We start from the raw sequence: 16,541 nt of genomic DNA, 5'->3' as shown, positions 1-16,541 counted from the left end.
CTATTTAATAAAGCCCTAGAGGTAACAGCCAGAGGCCAAGAAACTGGTGTTTATAGCATGGGCTCATGGGCTTTGGTAGACAAACAACTGGCGAGCACACACCAGAAATGTCCATATTACAGGCAGTAAAATATGACGATTTGTTATATTGTTACAAGCGTTCAAAATGTAGTATGATAGTAAAGAATTTACAAACAGTATTTGGTGTAGAATTCATAGTTTCATAAGGTGCTTCCAGGAATAAACAAGTACAGTACATGAGATATCGATTCATTTACACACAGAGACGTGCTCTAACTACTGAAATAGTTTAATTGACATATGAAACTTTGTGGTCGTCGCGTAATTCCCGAGCTACAAAATCACAAATAATAGAAAATCCGTATACATATTTATTGCACTACTGTCTTTGAACATAAACCACACTTTATCCTTATACTTGCATCACACTTTAAAAACAGTGCTGGAATACTGTATTAGCTACTGCAATGCAAAAGCCCTCTGGAAAAAACAGCATTACACTGCAACACCTTAAATACTAATACAACTCTAAAGTTGTACATGTGCACCTGAACTAAAAAAATGACTTCCATTTATTGTTTCTATTCTAGAAAATGTAATTATTGCAAACTGGTTAAGTTAGAACAGTGTACCCTATTGAGTTATGCGAGTTAAGGTGTTGTTCCTGCAGGTATTCGACTATTATTATGCTTTAGCTCATTTAATTCAATTTACTGTATTGTTGCTACATTCTAAACAATACCACTCTACGATACATATATGTGTAGTATGTTTTCAGAAATTGTTCTGAAAGTCTGCTTTAGATAAAGGCTAGAAATCGTAATGTGGCTATTTTCATTAGCTCCCTTCGGAAGACTCATACAGTACGTAGTCATTACAGTTACCTCTAAAGTAAACACAGAATAAACTACACTGTGCTTAAGCATGCAATCGGCTTATGTTTGTAAGCAATCTATTTAAGTTTGATGTCTATTTTCTGAAAACCATAAATGCCTACTGCTCTTATTGGAAAGGCGGATTTGCCTTTGGCTATTTGCCAACAGTCAAATAGGCCAGCCTAACAGGGAGAGGGAAAAGCAGGATGAACCAATCAAAAACGGCAGCGTCAACACTCTAGCCGCGTCATTGGATGGAAGGTTCAATGCGGCGCAGGTGTGGACTCGTCTCTCACTTTCCCACATTGAAAAATCAAATGCGACCAATGTACCTTTCTTATTCATGGGGCAAAAACACCCTTATACAAATGATGTAGAAAATGTGCGACAGTTAATCATTCAAATTGCAATACTAAAGTTATTGATGTCTCCCTGAAACAATCAATGTATAGTTCTAACAACCCAGTTGCACCATTTGTATGTGAATAGATGTTTGAAAGCTAGTAGCTTTTTTGAGCTTTTGTTTCTCTTCTCCTGTTTAATGTATAAACCCATAATTTTTCATCACTAACCGGTGTGGATTCTAACAAGTTAAAGTTGGTTAATGGGTCATAAAATAAGAAGTTTTATCATGAATAAAGTGAGCAGCTACTGGAACCAACGATAGTGATATAACAGTTCAGTTTTCATTGGAAAGGCAAAGTTAATTTTTGGATGGGACTCTTATTTATTGGGGATCCCTGGGGTACCCCATATAGTATGTGATGTGAAAAGCTACATGTCACAGGCTCTTTGATCCATCTTATTTGCCTGGTTCATTCATCGAAGTGAGATGAGATATGATTAAAAAAGGCAACAAAAATTATATCACTTGCCTAATGACTCTAATCTGATCTCTATACTATTGGTTAATATCACATCTTCTGCATATAAAAACAAAGCTGTGTGTGAAGAACAAAGTTCAGCGTACAAAACGCAATGCAGGTCTACTTTGCTTTAGTCCAATCTGTAACTGAAAGGTAGCTGAAATCAGAGCTGCCAAACAATCCTCAGCCTCCTCTTGTGATTTGAAGAACTCTCCAATACCTTTTGGAGGTTTGGAGCAGGGCTGTCCAATCCTGGCTGGAGAAGACTTGTATATCTGCAGGTTTTCTTGGTCTCTTTAAAGCAGCAGCACCTGAAGAGCTGAGAGAAGTTGGCAAACTGGCCCCATTAAGTCAGTAAGCTGGTTTAGGTCATTCAGAGCCAGGCTGAAATGAAAACCTACAGTAACAGAGGCTCCCAGCGGGCAGAAATGCACAGTCCTCTCCTGGAGACAGACCTTCACTGCTCAGAGTGCACAGAGGCAGCGTCCTTGTTCAATCCCCAGCTTTCACTGCCAGGTCCTGACGAAAGAGGCTACAGCGACTCCCCCAGCTTCACATACAGGACCTCATGGGCAGGGCTAGGGCTCTGGTTGACTCCTCCCACCACTAGGAGGCGGTCCTGCATGACAATACAGGAGGCGGAGCAGCGGGGTGAGGTCATAGGGGGCAGATACTCCCACTTCCTTTTTCCTGGGTGATAGGCCTCCACAGAATCCAACATGGAGGGCTGATTACCTGCAGAGACAGCCACACATACCAGCAGTGAGCAACCCAGTACAGTCAGGGCCACAGCAGCTCCTTCACTGCATCTCAAACTGCACAGTCTGACTATGTACTCAAGGAGCTGTTCTTAACAAACTAAAGCAGCAACACCACAAAACCCAAGGAAGACAATTAAGTTAGCTTTAGCTCAATTAACCAGTGGCTTAACTAGAGAAATGTCTCCCTCCAGCACAGGTCTTATGCTGCTGATGATACAAGGAGACCTATGAAACCTGTTGCAGTGTTGCCCTCGATGACTGAAAAGTCAATCTAGTCATTCTTTTTAAGTACAATATAAATACATCCGTGGTATCAGATATGTGAAATACTGTGCTGATTGAAAGCAGATGTTCAGTATCATATTTAGTTGTAACATTAAGATTGATCACAGTAAGGGTGCCATGTGTTCAACACTGAAGGCTGCCATCTGTAGCTGGAACACAGTTTGGGTTTCCACAGCTCTGTAAATTAATGCAAATAAAGAATTTGCATTTCCTCTCTGACTTTATGTTTAGTGATTAAATACATCTGGGTTGTCGTAAATGAGCTACTTATGAATAGAGACCTATTTAAAAACACTCAGGATTGCAGCCCCCGTACATACTGTACACACTTTCACTGACTGACCCCTGTGACAGGGACCCGCCTGCGAGAGGCTCTGACTCATCCCACAGCTCTTCTGCATCACTTCCAACCGCCCCACTGGACACTACCTGCCCGTTTCAGGGTCTGAACAATGCAATGTCTCCAACATGCCATCTAACATATTACAGACTGAAAATAAGACATGATAGCAAAGTGATATGTACTGTATGGCAGTAAAACATCAGTATATGATCAAAATTAGTTAACACTGTGCAATAAAGAACAGGTTCATTCTTCCTTACAGGAAATTAGACCTACTTGTTTCTCCTAAATTCAGTATGTGGTTGTTGCCGTGGTAACCCACGTTCAGCACACTTCCAAAAACACATATGCATCTATGACAAAACCCCAGCACGTTAAATAGAGCATGTCGCAAGGCAGAGACAACAGTGCCCAGGTTATAAAGAGGAGTGTTCTGGTCGAACACTCTCGCAGGATGCACAAGGCCAGATGATCAGACATTTCTGCTGGTGTGTGCTCCACACTGTGCTTGGTGCCTGGGTCAAGGCTGGGATTACAGTGGGGCTGCCCCTGCTTGCTCTCTTGCCCCTCTCTCACCCAGTCCTCCAGCCACAATCACTCTCCCCTGCAGGAATGCAGACACAAAATCTGCTCGCTTCGTCTTCAAGGACACAGTTTCCTCAGACTTCTGCCAAACACCTGCAAAGGACAGAGACCAGAGACTCAGTGCTGCTGCGAGAGATACGGTAACACAATTTATTTGTTGCATTCTGACTCTGACCTTGTTTCCAGTTTATTTTTGAAACCCAGAATTACATGATAGATGGCAGACACAGCAATTTGCTTTTTTGCTAGTTCAACAGGGCTCACAGCAGTTCTTTTCTTGAGGAGCATGAAGACCCTGCATCACATCACAGTCAAGTTTTGCACATTTAATTAATTGCTCACAAAGCCCAATATTCGCTTAGCTTAGCTAAGACCAGGAGCCCAAGAGTCTCATTAAAGCAAGAAGCTAGTTCTTGCAAAGACACTGAGATGGAATACTATAATTATGGAAAAACAAAGGAAGTTTTTTTTTGTTTCAGATTCTGCTTTCAGAGGACTAGAGGCCAGAAAAATCCCATTAATCTGAATAACCAATTAAAAGTGTGGTGTTCAATACAACAAAGCAATTTGCTTAAAAACAACCAGCCCATCACACTAGCCTAAAAAGTATTTCTCCTTAAAATTGGGACTATGCACTGCCATTTTTTTCCAAAAAGGTCGTTACAATGTAAATGCAGTACATCCAGTTATTGAAGTCAGTAAAAAGGTTTGTCCTATGTGAGTTACTAAGATTTTGTACAGACACTACTAGTTCAAAGGTATTGTATGTTTGCAATTACAAATACTAGCCCCAGAGAGAATTTAATGGAAAAAGGAAGACAGTATATATAGTATCTCTTTCTAGTAACTAGAATCACCAAATTTCTACAATTTGAATTCATCTCCTGTATTGTTTGGAATCCCTGCTTCCCTTCAGGAAATGAAGCACTTTTGGAATCCTTTCCCTGGCCTTGTACCTCATGAGGACGATCACCTTGCTGACTGTCGAAGATGTTGACGTTCTTGGTGAATTTGGGCCGCTGGTGGACGCCCCCCTGCCGCAGTCCCCCCAGGCTGTACAGCTGCCCCTCTCTGTCCCACACCAGGCCTGAGTATGCTCGCTTGCAGGGCATGCTGGGAAGGACAGCCCAAGAGCGGCTCTCGGTGTCGTACATCTCAAAGGCCTTGACAGACCGCTTACACTGCCTGCCACCTGCAGGAGGAGAGATGGCGCTGTGAGACTGAGGATTCTGGGAGAGACAAGGTCGCGTCAGTCTGAAAAAAGGTCAGTGTAAACACCGCACATCTCGTAAGTCAGGGGACGTCTTCCAGTGCTGTTAGTGATTTCCCTTTTGCCTGCCTTCCAGAAAGGTTTGACTATGAATTTTAGGCTAGATGAAAGTGGGAAAAGGAAGTGATGAAGAAGTCAAATGAATGCAAGATGCAGTGCTTGTCTGTCCAGACTGAACCACCACCCCCATGACTCTCCTGCGCTTGATGTGCTGTGACTGTTTTGTATTCTTACACATACTATTATTGGCCAGCAGCCATATCACCCTGCAGTTCACAACTGGTGGTGGTGGAGGGGAGTCCCCTTTACCTGTAAAGCGCTTTGAGTGGAGTGTCCAGAAAGAGCTACATAAGTGTAAGGAATTAATTATTAATTATTAATTATTATTATTATTATTGTTATTATGATGCACATTGGAGACACCCAGTGCTGCATGGCTCAATCACCTGCCACATAGATCTTGGTACCCAGGAGGTGGACGGCTGCATCATATCGCGGGGTAGGCATGGGGGACAGCGATACCCACATGTCTTTGCGCAGGTCGTACTGCTGGAGGACACTCCGGGGGAACAGATCCCTCCCCATCCCTCCTACTGCAAACACCCTGCCGTCTGCGAAAAGAAAAGGCAGAAGAGGGCGGGCGCCAGGGCCCTGTCAGCTTGACGGCTGAGTGGCTTTGCCGCACCAGTGCCTTCTCCCTGGTAAAGGAATAAGGACAAGCACGCGCATGTTTAATCACGCTTGGATAAGGAGATAACGAAGGGCAATAATTTAATTAGAAACACTCCTGATCACTGTGTTTTGCACGTGATTTACTCGCAGCATGCAGGAGTGTTTCTTATTTCATCCATACCTTTACAACTGCAAAATATATTCACACAGCACTCAGCTACAGAATAATAAACCTGTCACACTGGTGAAGACAGGGAAGAAGAAGGCTCACATCAAAACAGCACCCATCAGACCAAGCCTAAAGATTTTCTTTTCTGTTTACCTGCGTGAACGTAAAGAGAAAATAGGTGTGACCTTGGCTGCAGCACCTCGATGACAGGATGGGGATATCCTGTATCTGACAAGGCCCAGGTAAAAGGGAAACCTCACTTCTCACCTGCATCGATTATGGAATCAATCACTTTGAGTGATAATTCAATCAGCTAAAGACCTCCAGGGAGATATTCGCTGCATGTTTCTACAAGAAGATCCATACTCATTGCTTTCTTGCAAGGCTGTGTGAACACTGTGAAAAATAGGACACCAGGGACTTACAGGCCCACTGGTGAATGTGCTCTACAGAACACAGGAGACGCCTCTAATTCCATTGCACACCATTATTCATTTCCCCAAGTTGAATTGGAGTGACCTCTTCTAGTACAGGTTAATAAGAAGATACTGTATTGCAGATAAATCACTTCTTGAAGCCTGACTTCATGTCTAGTCCTTGAGTCAGCTCAGCTCTGTCTTCCGTGTCTCTCTCTCACCTTTCACAGTCAGAGAGATACCCATGGCTGCTTCTCTCAGGGCGCTCCGTTTCCTCCACCGGCCCTCCTCCGTGTTGTACATCTCCACAGACTTAAGGGGGCGCTGGTCTATACCCACCCCGCCCAACACCAGCAGCTGCTTCCCGAGGACAGCTACAGCAGCGCCGGCCCGGGGGGTGGGCATCGGGGGCAGACCGACCCACTGGTCCACTTCGGGGGAGTACAGCTCCAAGGCGCTGATGGGCTGGCCAGTCTCGTCACAGCCCCCCACCACGAACAGCTGCCCCCCCACCTCTGCTAAGGAATGATACACTCGGCCAGTGGGCAAAGGGGCCAGGCTGAGCCAGTGGAACTCGTGGGCGGCCGCCACAGCCATGGCAATGGTCTTCTTCCTCACCAACACTGGATTCACTTAGGGGGGCATAAGGAGGGGCTCGAGAATATGAAGCTGTGCCAGGGAAGAATGCGAAAATCTCCTCTTCTCTCCAGCAAAGTCCTGGAATGCAAGAGAGACTAGACTTTGAATCAAATAAAAGGACATCCAGGTGAATTTTCCCTCAACAACAGCTATGAGAGCCAGGTGCGGAATTTTAGTATTTTGTAACCACAAAAAAAAACTTTTTTCACAATTTTCACTAGTCCATTTCTATTTGCCTCAGCACTAAGCAATGATAATACTAAACACCATTAATAATACATGGTAAGACAAAAGATAAAAAAATATTGTATTTTATATGTAGAAACACAAAATGAAGGATTAGTTTATCTGTAAAATCTCCAATGAGCTTCAGCTAGGAAAGTTATTTTTCCTTCAAGAAACTCCCATTTCAAAATAAGCAAAGAATCTTTAGAAAAAAAAATCATCATTGTGGAATGGGAATAGGAAATTTGCCTTTCATGAAAATGCCAGAAATGCGGCTTTGTGTGGGAGAATTACAAATTGCTTTGTGGTCGGCGATATCAAATAATGATTTCAGTTACTTGTTCATTCCTATTGAAATCTCTGCCTGCCCCACTTCAGAGGCCTGACCGCAAACACAGAAACGGCCTGAAATCCCAAGGCTGGAATGTAATTGATTTTTCATGGCTGTCTGCTGTGTCCTTCCTGGGATGAGTACACAATATGCAGTGCGTGAAGCCAGGGGACTGTCGCTACCCATCCATTAGTAACCAAGCAACCAGCCCCTCTCCACTCCCTCCCTGGACCAGTGAACACGCAGTACTGGGGCTGTCAGGCTCCCAGAGAAAAGCACTACTCCCGCCCAAAAGCACTGTGGGTAAACTAACAGCCCCTGACCTCTTGCTGACCTGTCACATCCAGGATCGGAGCGGGACTAATCGGGACCCTCCGGCTCTGAAGGCGTACCACGCATTTGGCTTCTGTAGTCATTAAATGAACAGAAAGGCCACAGGAGGGGGTTTTGCCATTTTGTGTTTAACTAATTGCTCTTTATAGCTGTGCCCCTTTCAGAAGAAATCTGAACAAATCATTTCAGACTGACGGTGATACTCTGCGGGACGAGTGTGTTGACCACAGCTGGCAGTGACACCCAAGTGGCTTCATGGCATTTCCTGGCAGCTACAGAACTGGGCATCAAAAAATGTTATTTATTCGCTATTCTTTACTCTGCTACCCTTGTCAACGGAAATGTTCTTTATCCAATATTCTTAGTCAAACTGTATTTTGGGAGTGTGTGCGTGCTTGTCTGTGTGTCTGCCCTGTGATGGACTGGGATCCCTTCCAGGGTGAACCCCATCTCACGCCTGTTGCTTGCCGGGACAGGCTCCAGCTCTACTGTGACCCTTTGTTAGATAAATTAGAAATTGGATGGATGGGTTGATAGATGGAGGGTTGGTTGCATGAATGAAAAATTCAGATTTTCAAAACCACACATGAAATGCTTGATATCCTCTTCATGTGCAGTTTGTTGGAGCAGGAAGAAGTCCGCTCACCCTGTAACCATGTAGAACAGCATGGACATAGTGTGCAGTAACACGCTATTTGCACAGTAGCACTGGGAATCATCCATCGGAAATAGAGCTAAATGAAAACAACCGCCAGCAGCAGAAAATCAATTATGTGGAAAATGAGCCATCATTTAATTAACAAATCACATTCTCATGTTTCCCCACTGCATAGGAATATAGAATCCCCTTACTTCATTCAGCTACAGAAATAAATCATCTTGTACTGCTTCAATTAAAATATGCAAAACAGACAAAAGCACTTTTTTAAAGAAAACATAATGTTATATTTAAGACTTTCAGATCTTATGCAGGTTCCAGACCCAGGGAAACAGGAAAGCCGCCACGTATTGAAACATTTCTCACGGACGTTGCTTTAAGGTCCCAGGAGTTGCTTTTGTACCAACAGCCCAGAAATACCTGGATTACTAAGACCAGCCCAACTCCAACAGTACTAATCCAATCGGCCAAATAAAGATCAGTCCACCACCAGCACTCTTCAGTTGGCCAACTAAAACCCACCCAACTCCACAAGCAGAAATCTAATTGGCCAACTAAGACCCACCCACCTCCATCAGCACACATCCAATTGGCCAACTAAGACCCAACCAGCTCCACCAGCGCACACCCAATGGTGTGTTTCAGTTTGTGTCCTGGTCTCAGTGAACGATGCAGCCTAGGCCCAACCTGGCACGGTCTCGACATCAGGACTCAACCTTCTTCCTGAAGGAAGGCCCTTACTGGTTGAATAACTGGGGAGCCATTGCAAATCCACTATCAGCAACATGCATTCCCTTACAAAATTTCACTTCAGGCCAGAGGGTGGAAAAACTAATTTTCCAGCAATCTAAAAGACTGTAATACAGGAAAACATCCATGACATGAGTTTTACTGGTCTTGAAAGATACAGTCACCGGCAGAAAGAAATTCTGATCACCAGTTTTACTACAGACCAGTTACAGTTTCTGTAAATTTTATTTTCGGATCCAAGAGATTATAACATGTAAATCAATTATAACACGTAAATCCCGTGTAAGTGAATTTGTCAAAGACCAGGGCACAGGAATGTCTTCTTTTGTTACAGAGTTATGAACTTCTCTTCTCTCACTTCTTTCCCTGGGCTGTGATGACATGGGCATTGTTCTGGCGTGCTTGGGAAGCGAATTCATTAATTCGCTCGATGCCGCCCCCTGCTCCCAATTTAATCACAGCAAGGTGCGACTCCAGTCACCTCTGAAGCAGCGGGATCAAAGAGAAACCAGCGCTCCTTAAAAAAAATCCCAGAGAATTTATTGCTCGAAAATTGCCTGATGTGCAGGGGTGGGTTGCCATAGAAACAATGACAGTTTTAAATGCTAGGGGCTGAATCCCGTGCTCAGACACGCTCAGCTTTAATAATAGATTTAAAAGCATCACTTTGCACACATAACAATGACCTAGTGTGGCGGTCTCTCGTTATGGGAGTCAGATAGCTTTTGCTTGTATGTTTGGAGAGCACATCAATCCTGATTTAGAGAAGAACCGTTTTTAACAGCCTGCATCACAGTGTGAGAACAACAACGGGGATATGTACGCCCACCAGATTTACTTTACTGGATCCTAATTTATAGTTTAAAACAAAGCACTCTAATCATGTCACTGATCTTGAAAACATGTCTTTCTCCCTCACATATTATTAGAAAAAGTTTGGCCCGGTTCCCATAAACCTGGGCCTTTATCTCCCTTTTGTCAAGTAAATTGCATTCAAATTCATTTTTTAATTACTTTTTTGCACAGAGCAAAAGGATTCAACCCTGTGATAAAAAGGGGAATATTTGTAAATCAAATCAGTGCTCAGGGCGGCACTGTGGAGCAGTGGTCAGCTTTACTGCCTCCCAGCACTGGGGCCCTGGGTTCAATTCTGGATCTGGGGTGCTATCTGTGTGAAGTTTGTATGTTGTTCAAGTGGGTTTCCTCTGGGTGCTCCAGTTTCCACCCACAGTCCAAGAACATAGTGGCCAGTGACCTGGCTTCTGGGAGACTTGGCCCTGGTGTGAGTATGTTCATGTCTGTACCCTACAGTGGACAACCATCCTGTCCAAGGTGTACCCTGCCTTGTGCCCCTTGCTTGTTAGAAAATGGATGGATGGAAATTAATGTTCAATATGACAAAAAAAATGCTTGAATCAATGTATCACTACTAAAGCCTTGTGATCAATGATAATGGGGTTTTTTAAAGACATTTGTATGGAAAGCCTCTTCCAAAAGACTAAGGGGGGAAAACTATGGAAGGATGGAAGGATCTTGGTCTGATATCTTAACCAAATGATCAAGAAGGAGCTTAGCCAGGGCTTGAACTAGCAATAGCCTGGTAACAAACTCCTCACATTAAACACCGGACAACCTCAGCCCAAGGGATCCACTCCATGCTGCTATAGGACTTTGATCGTGAACCATTATCACTGAACTGATCCCTTTTTAAAATATGTGCATTTGCCGAATATTTTGTAAGTTCTCGCCCAACCGAGTTACCCGGTGCTTTAATGTTCACTGGCAACAACTCCTGTGCAGACTCGGGAGTGGGACACGCCCACCTGCAGCGCCACTCCTCATTGGACACGGAGGAGCAGAGGCTCTCTCAGTGACGTCACTGCAGGTCTGCAGGCATCACAGTTTGCCAAGACAGTCCTGGCCTACCAACGCCAACGCTACTCTGTCAACGCCTAGCCAGCACTGCCCAATTCCTGGAACGGATACTTAGTTGCTTAATTGACCAAGGTGCTGAGGATCACTTCAGTAACCAAGAATTAACTGGAACCAGGACTTTCTGGAAACCATTTGTAAAAAGGTCAACTGCAGTAAGAAACCAAAAACATTCCAGGGAACCAATCGAGTTTAGCTCATCCTTCCGTTGGTATTTCGTTCTCTACGCCCGTCTTTCTCCACCTCATTTATGACACATAACACCTCACTGCCCTGGTGCTGCTCGCCGCACAACTCTGGTTCTGCACTTTGACTCATTATGCTAATCACCCCGTCTCTGGCAAATCCAGACGAGCCTCATTTCCATGGCAACCCCTCATATGCGGCAACAGACGGCGCAAGTCTGCATCCGATAATATCAGGCCTCAGATGTACGTCTTAGTGAGGGAAAAAAAAAATTAAAAGTATCAGGACAGCAGCTGTCTGCACCTCCACTCCAGAAGGATACATGCTGGGCTGTGGTTTGCAAAGGGAGAAACTGAGAGACACAGCTAGCATGAGGAAAAAGAGAAAAAAGAAAATTAGCCCTGCTGCATCAACCTACGGCTCTTTAGCGGAGTTACAAATCCTAAATTTGTGAGTCATCTTTGGCTTTTGTACTCCAATGCCAGTTAAGGACAGTGTTGCAAATGCATTTGTACAGTGTGCCACTATGCTTCTGCCCAGGAGATGCAATGACACCTGCCAGGAATCAGTCTATAGAGGGCCTAAGAAATGTCACAAAGCATGAAACACTTTCTAACAATTGTTACAAAGAACATTCTAAAGAAGACGCCCCATTTAGAATTTTACTAGGATACACAATAGCAAGGAAAATCAAAATCATGATTTAAAACACAGCAATGAACAGAGAGGAAAGGAAAGAAACTGTAGATACGGTGAAAATAGCAAAATAAAGTATTTCCACAGCTCAAGCATGGTAGGACCACAGACGTTGTATAAAAAACACACAAATTTACTAGGATAAACTTTCATAAGGAGATATACATATGCGGATATCACTTTTAAAATATATTATAAATAAAAAAGAATGTATTGGTGCTCGTACAATATATAGGAAGATCACTTTTAATGAGTGACCAAAATTAATCAACGTATGTTTGCCTGACAGGACAGCCCTAGAATTAAATGATGCCCAAATCCTTTGGAGCTCGATAGCTCCTTTCGCAAAGGAAATGTAAACCCATACTTGGGCCCACTTGTTAGTCCATAGGTAACTGTACTAGATACAGTACATACACAGTATCTCCATAGCACAGCATACGGATGAAGTGTAATTCGACAGAAAGCGCTAGAAAGGCTACGTTTTATTGTATTCGAAGGAATGTAGATAATCAGAGTTTAGTTTCTATTCGAAACATAATTGCTGAACAATCACAGTATAATGAATCGTGGTTCCTTCAAAATGAAAAGTAACCTACTGTAAGTTAAACAGACGTCCGCATTAAAGAATTAAAAACGGTATAATACTGCGTCTTTCTAAAAAGTTGAAGTGGAGAGTATGGATTATCCCAGCATTCACACATCGAAAATGAACATCACTTTGGAAAGGATTTGGAACAATCACGTCCTCTCTTTTGTTACATTAACGACAACTGATTTTCATTCCGGGTGGAGTTGCCGAGCTGACCTCTTTAAAAGCCGGAGAAGCCTTAAGCCTGAATGACATTCGTAATGTACTACATTCTGCGCCATACCAACACCCCCCCAAAGATAAATTAATTAGCTCCATTAAAACTGACAGCACAGCGGTTCGACTTACTTTTATAGTTAAAATCCGCGACCATATAAACCCAGTAAAATTATTAATTTCAGCTCTTTGAAAGAATGTGATCGCACGATGTATCCATTATTTTTTCCAATCAAAGTTATTGCAGCCGGAGCTTTGCGGTAACAAATTACACAGGACTCACTTTTCCGTTTGCCGAAGACAGGTGTCTACTCCTCTCCGCAAGAAGTCTTTCAAGAGCTGCGCTCCACTCAGCGGGCACAGTCCGGGGAAGATTACAGTGCATAAAAGCCCCTCCCCTTAAAATAAGGCCACTCCTCGCCCCTCCAGCCGGAGCCGTAACCCTGATTTAGACAGTGATCTCCGATGACGGATTCTTCACCATTATTAAAAGTCGCCAGGTCCGCTGCCTACAGGCGCCACAGAGCAGGTGACTACGAAACTGTTTTTTTCGTCTTTATGTGGGTCACACACTGGAAATGCTCGCGGTTCAGTTGAATAGGAGGCTACTGACATTGGCATTACAATATTAAGCTCGGAAACATCCGCGGGCTTCGCTTACCTACAGTAACAGCTCCAACGAGGTCTGGCATTTCATGGCTAGAAGTCTAAAATAAATCCCAAGTGAACAGAAGCAATTTGTTTCAAACCCAGTTAAAAGCCAGGATAAAAAAAGCACTGCTGCCAATACATACTGTACAATGCACGATAAAAAAAAGCTTTGCTTTGGCAACTTTTCACATCCTGCTTAAGTCCTAATGCAGATTTGCTTACCTGTTTCGTCTGGTATGTATCTTTAATAACGCATTCCTATAAAAGGACAGTTGCGCTGCTCTTGGTTATTCTTAGTTCCCGTTTATATATTTTTCATGTAAAGCTTCTCGATAATGTATTATTAAAATACAACACTCTCAATCTTTTCGAGCAGAAACGTAGTGGTGCCATTACTCACAATTACTGCACACAATATTACAGGCGTTCTGCGTTTTAGGATAACAACAAAATGGGCGGGAACAAAATACATTTACTTCCGTTATTACATTCACAATTCGGGGCTATGAGCCGGCCTGCGTGTCATTTTTTAAATACGGCCGTACTTTCTAAATACAGTTTAGCACAGTTCTTGTACAGACCCGGAGTTTCCCAGTTTGTCGGTGAGGTTACTTGATAACCTTTCCCAACACGAATCGGAGGATCCGCCGCTCCTCAGCCACCCCTTGGAAAGGAAGACACGGTAAAGAAAACCCGGGTACATAAAGAAGCTACTGCACAAATAATCTGATGTATACATTATGCAGCTTTACTGGATTAAAATGGGTTTAAGTGTTATTTTAAAAATCTTACTTCTTTTAGGGATGTAACTGGTATCACTTTGAGGGGACTGACTAAACCTGTCCAGTATGATCTGAAGGTACGGTGCGTAAAGATGTCCGATGCCATCCGGTTGCTGCTGTGGCGTGGACTGGGCAGTAGGACACAAGACAGTACTGTATCCATACTAACCGGAGGAGGGCCGTCTCGAAGCCTGGCTGCAATTCAGTGCTGTTCTTGTTGAAGGCGGAGCTACATGTAAATTTCAGGAAAAAAGTGCAAGCAATTCACTGGGACAAAACCTCGTTGCCTCATTATCGTTTTATAAAAGAAGTGCATCATAAAATCATAGTCTGTGCAATACGTGTACTTTCCAGAGCTTCCAAAATTCAATTTTAAAAGGCTGCCTTTTATTTCTATTTCCCATTTTTTTATCCCGCAAGATCCGGAACATAAAAGAATTAATAAGGAAGGTGGGAAGATGAGGTTGGGGGGCTGGAGAACAAATGGCCACCGGGCTTCTCTCTACAGTGTAATGCAGACCTGCTTCCCTTCGAGAGAACATACCACGACACCAACAAAAAATAGACATCAAAACGCAGTAACAAAGAGGTGGCTGAGAGAAATCACACACAATCAGAATTGCAAGGCAACAGCAGGGGAGCCCAGCAGAGAAAGAATCACTTTCAGTTTTCGCCACCCTACCCAGAAGTCGGGGCACATGATTCCAGAATCTCAGACTTTCATCGTAGCTGGGGCTGAACACTCCAGCAATGTCCCCTCGTGCTTTCAGAATACTAATTGCTGAGGGGACACTGCCGGTATTCAGAAATACCTGCATAGCATCTTCATAAGCGGCTTCAAGTTCTTGATGATGCTCCTGAACGATCTCGCTGCAGCAGCGCTGTCCTCTGAGCCACCCCATCTCTGCAGGAAGTCTCATCAGATGTTCCGATATCCTCCTGGAAAAAGGCTGGTCTCATGGTCTTTCACTTTCTTCAGACCTTTAAACAGACTCTGGCGTGAAATACAGGGAGAGGGAGAACAAGGTCCACTTTCAAAGTTTGGGGAACTCCCAAGTAAACAGTCTATTTAATAAGGAAGGGCATCCTGCTTGAGTTCCATGATTGCAGGTTCAAGGCTGGATCAGGTCACTAACCAACAGAGACAGGGATCCCCCAAGGCTGAGAGCTGGGGTTCACTTGACAACACAGCACCTCTTGTGCCCTCCTAGTAACTTGTAGGTCCACTCCTCTCCTCCGGTTGATGCTGGAGCTCCCGGTTGGGGCTTGTGTTTCCCGTGACAACACTGTCACAGCAGAGCGTCACAACAGAAGCCAAAAGGAGATGTCAGTCTTCCGCATGCAGTCGCTAAGTCCATAGCTGCCAGCCAAGACTTAAACACCACACATTTGGTTATTACAAACAGTAGAGAGGGTATAAACAAAAAGTTTAATATCACAGGAAGTCATGTTGTAATTCTTCAGTCCATTTCTTGAACCATACCTGGTATACTGTGTTCAGTTTTGGTCTCTAAATTACGTGATGTTGCTGCTCCTCAGGCAGTACACAGGACTGCAAACATTTATTCTAGTTCTGAAGGCAACATCACACTCTGAGAGACTAACAACTAATCCTCTTTAGACTGGAACAGCGAGGTTCAGAGACTTGATTCAGATATTCAAAAACCCAAAGTGCATGGGTTAAGTCAGCATGGATCATTCAGAAGCCTTTTTGAGTTTCATATGTAACTGCAGGACTGATCCACTTGCATAGTGTTTAATGTAAATCGTCACTGCACACATTATTCCTTTTAACAAGGGATCTGCCAAAGTCAGGTTGATCTATGCTATGTGAGCAATGTCAACTCATAACAGACTCACTGTAAAACCTGCACAGAAAGTATAGAAAGACACTTAAGACCAAAAACGAGACCCTTCTTTACACAGAGGACTGGGAGAGTCTGAAACCAACTCCAAAATGTGACTGAAGCTGACTACATGGGATCCTTTAAAAACATAAGGGCAGAATTCAATCAAACTAACAGGTAACCAATCTACATGGACCCAACAGCCACCTCTTATTTGCAACCATTCTTACATAATGGGACAACAAAAGTGTAATAGGGTAGGAGAGAAGTCTTTAGTCACAGAATATTACAATCTCCCACACCTATTGAAAAAGCACATTCTTCTCAGCCAACTCAAAACTCCCACCCAGAAGAAACCTGATTAAACTGTCAAAGCAAATTTTCTTTTGGCACAAAGATGTTTGAAGCCTTTTTTGTTTCGTATCAAAGCAGCCCTGAAC

At 43.6% G+C, this 16,541-nt stretch overlaps 1 protein-coding gene across 3 annotated transcripts; it reads right to left on the bottom strand.

Annotated features, from left to right (window-relative positions):
* Positions 1–292: 292 nt before the first annotated feature.
* Positions 293–14,441, bottom strand: klhdc8a (kelch domain containing 8A). 3 transcript variants are annotated; one of them, XM_088920993.1, is made up of 6 exons: positions 14,265–14,441; positions 6,485–6,980; positions 5,453–5,617; positions 4,710–4,928; positions 3,728–3,829; positions 293–2,497 (listed from the first exon to the last, which is right to left on the bottom strand). In XM_088920993.1, the coding sequence occupies exons 2-6, from the start codon at positions 6,858–6,860 to the stop codon at positions 2,295–2,297; spliced, it is 1,065 nt and encodes a 354-aa protein (XP_088777119.1). In that variant the 5' UTR covers positions 6,861–6,980; positions 14,265–14,441; the 3' UTR covers positions 293–2,294. The 3 variants fall into 3 exon arrangements, with proteins under 3 accessions (XP_088777119.1, XP_088777117.1, XP_088777118.1); XM_088920991.1 differs by lacking the exon at positions 14,265–14,441 and adding an exon at positions 13,695–14,093; XM_088920992.1 differs by lacking the exon at positions 14,265–14,441 and adding an exon at positions 13,105–13,195.
* Positions 14,442–16,541: the final 2,100 nt, after the last annotated feature.

The sequence above is a fragment of the Atractosteus spatula genome, chromosome 7 (assembly GCF_055471065.1).
Source record: "Atractosteus spatula isolate fAtrSpa1 chromosome 7, fAtrSpa1.hap1, whole genome shotgun sequence".
Taxonomy (NCBI): domain Eukaryota; kingdom Metazoa; phylum Chordata; class Actinopteri; order Semionotiformes; family Lepisosteidae; genus Atractosteus; species Atractosteus spatula.
The sequence above is the reverse complement of the archived record's forward strand: the minus strand, read 5'-3'. Positions and strand labels throughout refer to the sequence as shown.